The 14,553-nt window shown below is 38.6% G+C and overlaps 1 protein-coding gene across 2 annotated transcripts in view; it reads left to right on the top strand.

The window, feature by feature from the left end:
• slit3 (slit homolog 3 (Drosophila)) overlaps positions 1-14,553 on the top strand; it is a 247,638-nt gene that overhangs the window by 192,290 nt on the left and 40,795 nt on the right. For both annotated transcript variants that reach the window (XM_085283729.1, XM_085283739.1), the window contains 5 exons: positions 2,745-2,819; positions 4,321-4,464; positions 5,884-6,027; positions 8,578-8,741; positions 11,888-12,020. In XM_085283729.1, the coding sequence (XP_085139855.1) occupies positions 2,745-2,819; positions 4,321-4,464; positions 5,884-6,027; positions 8,578-8,741; positions 11,888-12,020 (660 nt within the window). The remainder of the gene's footprint in view (positions 1-2,744; positions 2,820-4,320; positions 4,465-5,883; positions 6,028-8,577; positions 8,742-11,887; positions 12,021-14,553) is intronic.

Here is a 14,553-nt window from a genome sequence, read left to right as displayed (position 1 = left end):
ATGTATAATATCCACAAAACTTAAAAAGAGGTTATACACACACAATACGGTAATACAGGGTGGGCCATTTATATGGATACACCATAATAACCTGGGAATGGTTGGTGATATTAAAGTCCTGTTTGTGGCACATTAGTATATGTGAGGGGCAAACTCCTCAAGATGGGCGGTGACCATGGTGGCCATTTAGAAGTCGGCCATCTTGGATATAACTTTTGTTTTTTCAATAGGAAGAGGGCCATGTGACACATCAAACTTATTGGTAATGTCACAAGAACAACAATGGTGTGCTTGGTTTCAACGTAACTTTATTCTTTCATGAGTTATTTACACGTTTCTGACCACTTATAAAATGTGTTCAATGTGCTGCCCATTGTGTTGGATTGTCAATGCAACCCTCTTCTCCCACTCTTCACACACTGATAGCAACACCGCAGGAGAAATGCCAGCACAGGGATCCAGTATCCGTAGTTTCAGGTGCTGCACATCTCGTATCTTCACACCATAGACAATTGCCTTCAGATGACCCCAAAGATAAAAGTCTAAGGGGGTCAGATCGGGAGACCTTGGGGGCCTTTCAACTGGCCCACGATGACCAATCCACTTTCCAGGAAACTGTTCATCTAGGAATGCTCGGACCTGGCACCCATAATGTGGTGGTGCACCATCTTGCTGGAAAAACTCAGGGAACGTGCCAGCTTCAGTGCACAAAGAGGGAAACACATCATCATCTAGCAATTTCAAGCACTGCGCATGCGCGTTTTACCCATATTCTATTGCGATATTTCATTTTCTTATTGTTGCCGAACATTATACCGGGATTACCATGAACGGTATGATATGGCCCAGCCCTACCACCATGTCCCAGTAGGCTATTACAGTATGAAAAGTACGGCTAGCTTAATGGAAAAAAAGAACTTGGATCAGCATATCATTATATTTTTCACTAACCAGGAAAAAAAGGAAACATTTGCTTCAACCTACTCCCGATTTTTTTTAAAAAAGGAAAAAAAGTGATGATATGAAGGTTGTATGCTTGCACTATCTCTTCAGAGAGAAAGGTTAAGTAATTTAATAGAGATTGTCAGGGAAAAAATAGCAAAATTAACATAAAACATAATGATGTGATTTGAAAAAACCCCCACCGCTTTTAAGCGATAAAATACATGCCAATCTTTGACTTTTGATTCAGAACACGAGAAAAAAGTGTTGTGCTAAAAACAGCTCATTTTACTTTCAGCACCTTGACTAATCTTAATCACACATTCAGTAAGTTAAGGAAAGAGGAAATTGGAATCCAGACAGAAAAAAAAGTTTTACCTAATAATGCTAAATCACCTGCAGCTTTAAAATGCAGGAGAAGGATGGAGAGCTTCTGCTATGGTTATCAGTGAGATAGTAATGTAGAAAAGCTTCAGGGGATGGGGATACTACAGCATTAAGGCACACACAGGATGGTTGTCACAGTATTACTTATGGAGGTTAGTTGTATGATGGTGAATTCAGCCACAGCTGCCACTTTAGATAACTAATAATGCCAGCACTACACAGACCATTAGCCCCCAATTTATCCATCTCTCTTTCTCTCTTTGGTTCTTTTTCTCACCTCGCCAATCCTCCCTCCTTTTCTCCCTATCCGTCCCCAGGGTACGTCATGTCAGAAATGTATACTTTGTCCTTTATGGTTGGTTAGAGGGCACATCAGAGTTTCTAGTATTTTCTACACCTTTTCTCTCTCTAGCCTTCCTTTTCCTTAAGAACACAACCACCCAGTATTTTCTGAAGGCCACAATCGTGAGCACACAGAAACAAACACACAAGCTGTCAGTTCATGGCCTGTAACCTGCCTTATCAGGGGAAATCAGGGGAGGCTGTGGTTCAGCTGAGGGCTTATATACTTTTTGCTCTCTTTGTCTCGTCTGTCTGTCTTTGGGACTCTTTCTGCTAGCCATAAAAATCATTGACATCGGCCTTGGGAGCATTTAATAAGAATGACATCAGTCTTATGAGAATTATAGGCACTTTATTAAATGTGCTGTACATTGTCAGGCCACATTGGGGCCAGATCAGATGATGAAGAGAGTGTTTTTGATACTGTCAAAATATGCAAATAAACGCAGCAATAAAAGAGGCATCATTCTCCTACCATCAGAACCTACTTCAGGCTTTTCAGTGTATTATTTCAGTCTGTGTTTATCCAGGCCAATCCATCTTTGAACCCCCTCATATCTCGTTACAAATTGTCCCCTTGAGCTGAACTTTCACTTTCTTTCGTGGATTTTTCTTGCTCTGCTGCTTTCACACATACACGTACACAAAGTGCATCCTTTTAGCAGCGCCCTTTTAGTACAAATTACCTCAATAAACCAGATGTCTAGCTTCCTATCTCTCAAACTGTTTTCTCTTGGCTTAGGGCAGTGTGGCTATTGATGACTACATATAAAAGATTCATTGCTCTTCTCTTCTCTTCTCTTCTCTTCTCTTCTCTTCTCTTCTCTTCTCTTCTCTTCTCTTCTCTTCTCTTCTCTTCTCTTCTGATTTTCTTTTTTCATCCCTGTGTTGTTTTGTGTTGCATCATATTTGCAAAGTCTCTGAAGTCCTCTCAACTTACATGTGGCCATCCCACCCTTATTTTCTGCCTGTTTTTTCTCTGTGTATGTAGAAATTCACTTGTGTGCACTAAAGCAGTTTGTTTCATGAAAGAATAAAAATCTAACTCCCTTTCTCCATCTTCCTCTCTGTAGGCGGTTAAACGACAATGAGATTGCTGTCCTGGAGGCTACAGGGATTTTTAAGAAGCTGCCAAATTTGAGAAAAATGTAAGTGTATGTATATATATATATATATATATATATATATATATATATATATATATATATATATATAATTATTATTATTATTAATTTTAATTTTTTTTTTTTTAAAGAGGCACTTCCATTATATGATTCAAAGGTTTTAATATTTAATTTAATATATTTAATATTGTATTATGTATAAGTCCAGTAATGTCTTACTCCTCTAAAAATTATGTAAAGTGGACCTGGCATAGAAAATGGAGGTATTATTTATCTGAAGAGAATACAATAGGCTTTGGCTTTCTTTTTTTACTCTTTATTTTGATAATAAGTGATGAGATTGATTCCATATTCATGACAGAAATAAGCAGGTGTTATAAAGAAAGAGAATGAAACTGGAAGCCAAAAGTAAAACTGAAGAGAAAAATGAAAGAAGAAAAAAGAAAAAAGGAAAAGAGGAAAGTAAAATAGTAGAGATACCGGAAGAAGATCGACTGAGCACAGGCAAGAGGATGGGAGGAACACAGAGATGGAGAAAAGGGAAGGGTGGATTGGAAGTATGCAGGAAGCAAATATGAAATGGAAATAGAAGATGGGCCTTCGTTCAGATTTACAGTCAGTTCTTATCTATAAACTACTCTAGGTTTGTGCTCGTGTGTGTGTGTGTGTGTGTGTGTGTGTGTGTGTGTGTGTGTGTGTGTGTGTGTGTGTGTGTGTGTGTGTGTTAGGGAGAGATAGAGAAAGACAGAGCAGAGACCAGAAGTTGATTTATTGGAGAGGAAATTGCTAACCATCTAGCAGTGTCACTGACAATATAGATTGGCGAGCTCTCATTTCCATTTTCCTTCTCTCAATTCCTTCCTCCTATCCTCCTTTCCTCGCTTCTCCTCACCTTACCTCACATTTTCTGTTATCCTTACATTTGCTATCACATTTTTTTGTTTTTATTTTACACGTTTTTTTAAACCTGTCTTTCCAGTCTCATCCTCCACCTTCTCTCATCTTCAGTAAACCCGATAATAGGAAACACAATTGACCTATGAATGAAGACTACAGTATGTGTGATAGCTATCATCCCCAATTATTGTCTTTGAGGCCAAGCACTCATCCTTTTCATTTCTTTTATTGTGTCCATGAAAGAGAGAAAGAAGCCATTTTTAACTGGTTTGTACCACTTTGTTCTTTTAGTTTTATTTGAACACGCTTGGTGTTTTTTATCAGATATAGTGATGGCAGGCTCTGTTATCTGAATATCTAATGTCTAAGAGAAGGATATTAAGATGAAAGAACAGAAGGTTAACATTTATTAGTTGAAGGGACATGATTAATTACTGCAATTAAACTGGGAATGCTTTGCATGCATGTCTGTGTCTTCAAAATGCTGCGCGCCTGCATTTCCATTATCTTGTTGCTGCTGTCGGTTGTGTTAGAAAAACATGCATGATGGCTCAAGCAAACATGTACAGGTAAAATATCTAAATACAAAAGTAAAAATGCTATGAATGTTGTGTGATCTCTCCTGCAGCAACCTGAGCAACAACAAACTGAAAGACATCCGTGAAGGGGCATTTGATGGAGCAGGTGGAGTTTTGGAGCTGCTGCTAACGGGGAACAAGCTGACCGGATTGCAGGGACGCATGTTCAGAGGCCTCAGTGGCCTGAAAACCCTGTAAGTATAGTTCACAGCAGTGTATATGTGTGTACTTGTTGTGTAATAAGACTTACGGAAATTTCATTTGAAAGTTAGAATAGGTTTAGGATAATGGAAGTGAAATTAATTGATTTTATGCTAGGATGTAGGCAAATAATTGAACACCACTGAACACAAGGGCCCATTCTACAGTTGCAGCCCAACCCATGTGAAAATAATCTATGCACAGCATGCTTGAACACAGTTTTTGTGTAAATGGCACCTGTTCTGAAAAAAATATGTAAACCTAATTGTTGAAAATGTGGTTCAAAAGTGTTATTTTGAGTTCAAGATCCCACTCAAATGACATTTTTTAAGGTCAGTCCTGTTTATTTTAAATTTGTCAAATCTTTTGAATCAATTATTCACTCTAATCAACGCAGCCCTGTTATTCATATTACCCTCAGAAGACAATATGAACGTTTTGGTTTTTTTTTTTACTTTATTTATATAACTACATTTATTCTTGGCTTTTAAAGTCCATTATACTCCACTGCTTCATCTTTATCTCTAATGATATTTAAAAAGATTTGGTCTCTGAGAGCATGTCTAAAAAAAGGCTATTCTTCTTTTATAAGATCAGTCAGTATATGTCTTTATTTATTTATTTCCTTTTTTTTCTTTGTATAACATCAGTACTAGCTTGTTGTCAAAGACTTAACAGAGTACAGTTTGTATTAGCACCTGACATAGTAGTGTGTTTTTCTTCCCCGGTCTAAAAAAGAAAGCATTGTTTACTCACTTACATTGAAATTAAGGCTAATGACAGCATATTGTTGTTCCTCCAATTTGGACACCCACTTTAAAGAGCCTAGTGTCCAATTAGGGGTTACAGGGTAGTGTATAAAATCACGAACTAATGTTGTCTGTGTATACTCAGTAATGACTAGCTAATCTTATCATGTATATATATGCTGCCTAATGACTCTCTAATGGTATCATGGCTGTCTCTGTATTATGTAAAGAGGGCTCCCTGCTCCAGTAATAGCCTTGCTAACTAGGTTAGCTTGTCCCAGAGATTGCTAATGCTAACTAACTCACTTAGCATGATCCCACATGACTGTATGTCAAAGGCTAATGTCATATTACAGAGTCTGCCACGGCTGTCCTATAGGGACTGGTTTAAATCCACTCCTTTCTCTTTTATCTTTTGTCCATGTCATTATAGGTTGTATTCGTTTATCTCGCTGGGCTGTCTCTTTTTATCTAGCCTTCCTTATTTTATTAGTACATTTTTTTAAAACTCAAAACTTCATATTAAGTAGGTTAGAAATGTGAAACGCTGGATTATTCTAAGCCTTGACTTTAATGTAGTTTGTGACATAGACAGTGAAAAAGAGCCAATAGTAAGTATTGTGTTTGCTTTCATTTATTAATCTATTGTATTTGTGTTTCCAGCATGCTACGGAGCAACCAGATCAGCTGTATTGACAACAGTACCTTTACAGGTCTGAGCTCCGTCCGTCTGCTGTCACTGTATGACAACAGGATCTCCAGCATCGCCCCGGGATCATTCTCCACCCTGCACTCCCTGTCCACCATGTAAGCCACATCCGTCACAATTTCTTCTCCTTTTTGTCGCTCATTTTCCTGTTTTGCTTTTTCATTTCCATCCCATCATTTATCCCATCTCTCACTTTGTGTCACTATCTGTTTGTGTCTGTCTTCCAATCAATCTCACTGCTTGTTTGTCTCTCACTATCTTCCTCTATCCCCTAATTTTTCATAGCCTTGCTGTGGGAGTTGTCTTCCAAGCAATACACACACATTCCCGCCCCAACGTTTGCACACATGTTGTTCTCTGGACACTATTCTCCTCACAGATGCTCTCCATCATTATCGACTAGATTGGCCTGAATCCCGGGGCATTTGTTATCAAAGCTAAATATTTTTCAGCATCTGCACACCCACACCCACATTGGCACACAAGACCAATTGCAAGCTTGCTGTTATCTTCCCAAAGATTCACAACTGCTACGACAAGACGTGAATTCGAGAATCGGTGTATTCGTTTATTCGTTTATCTGCTTTGTGCATGTTTTTTTCAAGCATGCTTTAATTTGTGTGATGCTGATTGGTGTTAAGTCTTTACACAGAACTGCAAATAATAACTCTAATCCAATAAAACTATGATAAGCACTAACCGTCCACCTACCATTTTTCTTAGGACAAAGAGACTGGGAAGCCTGAGAAGTGAATGAGTGTTTTTTCTTCAATCACTTGACCACCCATGTTGTAAATAATAGATTTTATCAGCTTAATAAAACATGAAAGGTTGATTCTTTTATTTTTTTTTTTTTTTTTTATTTCATCCTCTCTGCTGTCTTTATTTCTCTCTGTGCTTCCTTCCCTTGTTCCACCTTTTGTTCTTGCTCTCTGTCCTGCTGTGTACCTGTCATCTCTGATTCAAGTTCCTGCCTGACTCTTTTGGGAACAACGATGGAAGACATGAAAGGGAAAATGTGGACACAGAGGATGAGGACAGATATATTTATTGTTGCATAAAGTCAGAGTCTCTCGGTGTTAATAATTATAAGATATCAAATTTCATTCATCCTTTGACACATTCATTCTTTGTTTCAGCGTGTTTTTCACTGGCTTTGTAGTAACACTTGATTTGTATTCAAACATCTGCTTGCTGTCTGGCATGAAAGAAAGATGGATAGTTTTTATTTCTAGACCCTCTGTTCATTCCCTCCTATCTTTCCTCGATTTCTCTCTCACTCCTGCTCTTTCGAATATCTGTCTCCATTCTTAGTGCTTCGTTTCCCTATAGAGTTTGTCCATGTAATTAAAAGATTAACACGCTGAAAGGGAAGGAAGGGATTTAGCTTAGGTTTAGTTGCCATGCAGTGAGGTCAATTCATTACAAGGAAATGAGTAAATAACTTGTCCCTATCTGTGGCAGCACCCCATTAATATTATAGCACATATAGCAGCATTTAGGTTTATTAGTTTAGCAGAGGACAACGTGAACAGCAATGTGACACTTGCACATCTTTAGACACAACATGGGGACTTTCCACTATACCAATGGTTATACTTCACAGAACTGTTTCCTTAAATTTTCTCAGGTACACCACCTTCTGTAACAGCATCCTTAAATCTCTTTTTCTGTGTAGCTCACTGTTGATATTTCTGAAAGACATTGCTGAACGTTGTTGAATCTAAATCACTGGCAGCGAGCTGAGAAGAAGATGCCAGGGGCCAAAACAAAATCAGACAGCAACATTGTCAAGCTTCATCTGTTACAAAGTTGCCCACAAATATTAGATGAGTGCCAGGATTTGTTCTTACCTTTAATGTTTGCATTCAACACATTGGTCACACATTTAAGAATGAACGTTTAACTATACTAATAATTGTAAAAAGCCACAACAAACCTACAACTTGAATGTGCCACAAGATTTTAGATGCCCAGAGCAGCTTTGGTTTAGGGATGCTGCCTGTCTCGTATGTGTTGCTAACGCGTCCTTTCCACCCTTTTCAGTTTAAATATGGCTCAGCATAAATATTACATGAACTGTGTTACAAAAGCAACAAAATGCAGAGAGAGGTGGTGATCAAAAATGAATAAAATGAGCAGATAACCTTTTCTCTTTTCTTTCTCTTTTTCCCTGTTTCTCAATCTGCTACTTTTTCCTTTTCTCTCTCCATCTCCCCTGTTCTTTGCAAAATGAATAAAAACAGCCGATAACCTTTCCTCATTCCTTTCCCCTTCCCCTTTAGCCCGTGGCTTGCTTTGTCTTCTATCTAAATTTATTCAAATGTATCACTCACCAAAATACCATATAAAGCACTGCCATTATTATCCCTCTGAACGGCTTCCAAAATAAATTCAGAACAAAGTCTGTTTTGTCCTCGTTGCTCTTCTCGCTGTCGTTTTGTTGTGCTGCTTGTATGTTACGGTCTAATTTGGGGTGTGCGAGTTGTCTGGATGCAAAGTCAAGGAAAATGTTTGTGATGATAAATACCTTATATTGTAAGAATGGATGTTATGTAACTTTGTGCGGTAGGATTTAAACTTACCCTGATTCATTTATTTCCTTCCTCCTCTCTCTTGCTCTCATCTGTCCTTTATTATTTCCTTAGTAATCTTCTGTCCAACCCATATGTGTGTGATTGTCACTTGGCCTGGCTGGGTCAATGGCTAAAGAAGACCAGGGTGGTGAGTGGAAATCCCCGCTGTCAGAAGCCAGCCTTCCTGAAGGAGATTCCTATCCAGGATGTGGCTACCCCAGACTTTACATGTGATGGTGAGACTTTCTAGTTTCCATTCTTTGCCAATAAGCCAAGTATTTGTTTTTGTTTTAGTTAAGTAGAATTAAAACCACAGTTCTTGGTGTTTGGTTTGGTCGGCCACACAGGATGTTACAACTGATACACCAAACTGTGTGGAAAACAAAAAGGTCACAGCCTTAAACCTGAAATAAATGACATGTGTCAGTCAGCGGCTGTGTGTCCTGTGCAGATAAAAGGATGAGTGAAGCAACTGAAAGGTGAACTGAATGTGTCCTTGAATCGTACTAATAATAACTGAGGGGCTTCCTGACTTTCAAAACCCTACATAGGAAAATTGTTTATTCAGTAATAATGTCAAATATGTATTTGGGCGAGGAAAATAACAATAAAACACTTGTGTGTTGTGTAATGAGTCGTCCAATTTGTAGCGCTGTTCAAATCTTAACTTTAAATTTAATCCACTAAAAACAAAAAGTGAGAACACAGATGATCACATATACGTGGCACTTAATTAGCACTACATTCAAGGATTGTCCACAGCGTATCAACTGATGTCTGACCTCACTCCCCCTCGAGTCCTAATCACAGCACAGACTAAGCCTACTGCTACCAAAACGCATTGTTCTTTGCATCTATATTCACATCACAAAATCCTCAGATATGCACAAACCTTCTGGTTTGGATGGGAATAGATTTGGTTATAACATCAGTGATCCAGATTTAACAAAATTACCAGATACTCTGTCATTTCATGCCTTCGGTCTCACTTCAGTAGGGTATTGTGAGGACAGAACGATCAGTAACCACTGGCATACAGCAGCCTCAGATGACATCAGCTTGTGGTTGCTACAGTGACGTTGTTGTTACCACGACGATGCCTGCCTATAGCAACTTAGGCTGTCGGCTTGGCCGCCAACTTTGACGCCATATACAAAGTGTGGTTTGGCTCTCGCGTTTATTACATTTGTCTTTATTTTCCCTTCTTTGCTTTCTGTGTAGCTTTTACACTTTAAACTTTTTTCGATCGCCCTTTTGCTCTCTATCTGGTAGTGCCTCTCTGTCCCTCCTCAGTTTTTTTTTAAATTCATTACACTTTTCTAATTTCCTGTAGCTGTGCTGCAGCCATTTACTGAAAATGAGTTTGGAAAGTCGTTAGCTGGATTGGTTCAAGTAAGGAAACTCTAAGATGTTATCAGATCTTGATATTCATTGTTGCATCTTGCACACGCACGGACGCACACACACACACACACACACACACACACACACACACAAAGCTACATCAACATTCACTGAGCTGCACAAACATGAATTCATGTCCTCGTATCCTTGCAATTGTCAAAATGTATCTCAATTCATTCTAAAGTGGCAGCTCTACTAGAACTCGTTCATGCAAAATGGTAATTAACTGTTAAAATGTAGAATTTGATTAAATGACATCTCTTTATTGCATTTTAGGTTGAGATAGTCAAAATCTTGGATCTAGATCATTACCAGCTTCAAGTGAGTTGTTCTTTGGCTCAAGGCCAATCAGCTCACAGAGGTTTGAAGGCATCCTCCCTGCCTGCCAGGTGTCCGTACTATTAAGCATAACCTCTTGGTGATGCTAAAACGTTACACTTGAAAGTGTAATTCTCAAAGCGGTTCACAGAAGACCAGAAACAAAGGGGCACGCATACTTACACACGAGCACGCCGTGAACCAAGGTCCCATGTCCAGTCTATTTATAGTTGAGTAAAATGGCTGTTAAGGTGTCCAGAGGGAGCCGGGGGAAAGGTAAAGTTAATTGAATTTGTGAGAAGATATTTAGCGCACATTTAGATGTTAGTTCAATCAGCCAACTGTAGAGTGAGTCAGCCCACGGCTACACCTCCCCGTGGACTCACAAGGTACACACATCAGATTAGACACGCAGATACACATGCATGCACTGCTCTACTCACTGGCACGTAAGCGCCCATTTACTTGACATTTAGACATTAGCGCAATTAGAACACTACAAAGTGAATGGGAAAATGGCCATAGGACAGGGGGAGGCAGCTATTTAGGAAACTAAATGTGCAGCAAAATCAGGATGTAGATGCACAAGCATTTAAATCAGCATTGAATTCATTCAATCAGCAGCAAACTGTACATGCGTGTAAACTAGGCCTTTCTTTTTACTGTTCCTACTGCTCTCTCCAGTACTCAAGCACACACACATATTGAGATTGCAAGTTGTGTTGTGATTGGCTTTATGTCCGCTCCTCATTATCCTTTATTATGGTTTTAACTCGGCTTGTTTTACATTTGGGACCACAGTTCAACTATTTACATACTGCTTTGCTAGATAAAAGCTGTGAGCTTTACATGCCAGTCAAGGAAATGGGAGCATTTCAAGCCAAGAACAACACTCTGCTCTAGTTTCTGACCTTCCTTATCGCTTAATGGTAAAATTATTACAATCACTCAGATGTTTTTTTGTCCCTACTGTGTGTTATTGTGCCTGTGTGTGGAATGTTCGGAACTGAAACCTTACAACGTTTTGTGCTAAATACTTTGACAGCAAGGCTAAAAAGTGCCTCAAGAAATTTTGGGAAGTAACAAAATTCTTGAAGCTAAAAGAAAATCTAATTAAAAGGATTAAAAATTTAATGTGTGACTTTTTGCAGAAATAAAAATATAAAATTTTAATTGGAGAATATTCACATGCAAGTTAGTTAAAACTGACTATAGAGGTTTCAGCTTTCATTTTATTGCTGCAACTGCCTGTCATCCTTTCAACCCCCAAAACATCTGCTCAGTTTTGGGTTTTTTTGGTTTGTTGGTTTCCTGAATCATCTGAGGACTTTTAAAATCTCTGTGCCCCAGCTGCATGTGCTGAGCCATATGTTGAAATACATCCATATAGCTTTTAGCAATATCTGGTACTTCTAAAAAGCGCTGAGTTGATTTGAGCAAGTGTCTTACTTATTGTTCAAGCTGTATCTCTATCTGTCCCTTTTTCTCTCTTAGCTCTTTCTCTCTCCCTGTTTTGTCCTAACTTTTTTTCGAAAGCTGTTTTTTTCCTCCCTTTTCCTCTCTTTGTTGTTTTTTCTCTGCACCTCTATTTATCCATCTATCTCCTCCTCCTCCTCCTCCTCATGCTAATATCCTACTCTCTCTACTCCCCTCTCTCCAGGTGCTGAGGATAATGGTTGCCTTCCTGCGTCTGGTTGTCCTGACGTCTGCACGTGCTCAGAGGGCGTGGTGCGATGCAGCAACAGAGGGCTGCACTCTCTGCCCAAGGGCATTCCCAAGGACACCACTGAGCTGTGAGACAGGCTTGCTTGCACTGTAACACACACACACATGCATACACAAGCTTCACTACATGAATGTGCATACTCAAACATTCAGAAACAGACATCAATTATAGCATGCATATACAGTCACAGAAAAAATTGTATGCCGTCAAATAGCATGCAAAAGTTCCATAAACACATATAGTCCCACTTTGCTGCAGTGCATTAGTGATGCTGCAGTTTGCTCTCCTGCTTCAGAAACTAGCATAGCAATTAGTGAATTACGCACATGCTCCTGCTTTCTTTCTTTTTGTGTCTTTAGGATTTTAGGTATACAGTAGACGTACTTGTGCTTGTATATAATTACATGCTGATGTTACAAATCTATGAAGCAACCCAGTTATTAAATCTAACTACCACTACACAGTAGGATCTTATATAGTTGAGAGGTATTATCATGATACCATCTTAAAAATTGCTTTATAACTAGTTTTAATGCTACAGTGTCAATTGCTTCAATACACATTTTTCTCTCATATCAAATTTCACCAGAGCAGTGACTATTTTTCATGCTGTTTCCTATAATAATTAGGTGAAATCAGAGTCATTAACCTCAATAAAATGTCCATTTAAAAAAAAAAAAAATCTTTTGTAGAAATAATGTAAAAAATATGAATAATTGTTTGTTTGCTTTATGATTAAATTGGTGCTTCAAGAGAATTGCTCTATATCTTTCATTAATTTCAAGCTATCAGGAATCCTTGTAATAAAGAGACATTCTTAATCATCAAAGATAAAACAAGGCTTAATGTTAATTATGATTAGGAAATTTAAAAAGAAGTAGGAACAAAGTAATGGTGAATTATTGCACACACGTACATGCTCACGCACAACCACAGAGGAACCCCTCTAGCTGTGAAATAGGCCTGCTCCACAGGGTCAATAGCAGTGATTAGGTATTGATCAGGCTGAAGAAGACACTCCATCATACTGTCCACATGACCTACTTATGACCTGAGAGAGACAAACAGAGACCAATGCATCATAAAATATGTGTATGCTTGTGTGTATACCTTTATTTTGTTTCTCACAATATTAGAAAGCAAGAAAGAAACGCCCGAATGTGAAAATTCTCTGTATGTCTAACACAGAACTTTGCTCATATAACATAATGTAACAGTTCCCCCTTTTTCTTCCCTTTAAACATAGTAAAAACACAGACATCATTAAGATGCAATCATAAAGCTCAGCAACCCAACACTATAACAGCATCACAGTCATTTAAATTTGACCATCTCCCCGTTCAAAGCACTACCCCACGTAAGCACTGCACCCCTTCTAGAGTGGCTGCTGCCTTTTTAATTCACTATGTGGAATTCCCCTTCTGATCACCTGCATTTGTGTCCTCCTCCAGGAAAGAGAAGTACACGTGAAGGTGTTCTAATGAACACGGATGCTATTAAATAAAGAATCTTTTAGTGTGGCCAAAAATTCCCTTTTTTATTTGCTACGTACCGGCACATGTTGGCTAATGTTCTCTCTCTAATAACACCCCAGGACATTACAGTACACCAGAGGTGTGGACTCGAGTCACATGACTTGGACTCGAGTCAGACTCGAGTCATTAATTTTATGACTTTAGACTTGACTTGAAAAAATGTTCTAAGACTTGTGACTTGACTTGGACTTTTACACCAATGACTTGGGACTTGAATTGGACTTGAACCGGTTTACTTGAAAAGACTTGATATTTTACCCCAAATATAAAATTTAACATGCATATTATATAGAGATTGAAAATGTGACGTCATTCACGGGTAGAACCGCAAAGGATTCTGGGAACTCGTGGCAAGCGGTACTAGCGCACGCAGGCTTTCAATTAAAATCAGTTATACAGCGATAAAAAGAAACACAAAAATGTCAAGAAGCTGTTGTATTATTAACTGCAATAGCCGGTCGCATGACAGCCACGGGAAGCCGACGGGTAAAGAGATCGGTTGTTATCGGATTACGTCGTTGAAGAGAAATTGTTCGAGCCATGTTTCTGAAGTAACAAAGACGCGACGGGATTGCAGCCATTCAAAGATCAAATATAACGTCCCAGAACCCTCCAGCTCACAGGTTAGTCTGCTCCAAGCATTTACACGAAGGTCAGTGTTTTTTAGTAGTTAATACGTCATTTTCATAACATAATTGGTGATATAGGTTACAAGCAAGTCTGGCGCTGAACAGAAATTGTGGCGCTATGCTCCTTTATTTATTGTGCATAAATAGTGAATTGTCCTGACACAATATTGCGTTTCGCTTCTGTTATTATGGTACACTGACAAAAACATATACTTTTATTCACAGGATAAAACAGGTTTTTTGTATCACTAATTGCCCAGTACGATTACAGCATACAGTATTGTTGTCACTGCTACATTTCTGTGATGAACCAGAAATTATTTCCACTACTAATTAATTACCGTTGAGCTCAAAGGTCCTATTAATAAACGGTTAAGGAATGTGTATTTATGACGACGATTTGTGAGACTGGTAAACTTATGATACGTACGATGGT

The sequence above is a fragment of the Mchenga conophoros genome, linkage group LG2 (genome assembly GCF_057382185.1).
Source record: "Mchenga conophoros isolate Kocher_MC1m ecotype Shallow Benthic linkage group LG2, M_conophoros_male_GT1.1, whole genome shotgun sequence".
Taxonomy (NCBI): Eukaryota; Metazoa; Chordata; class Actinopteri; order Cichliformes; family Cichlidae; genus Mchenga; species Mchenga conophoros.
This window is presented reverse-complemented; position numbering and strand designations above follow the sequence as displayed.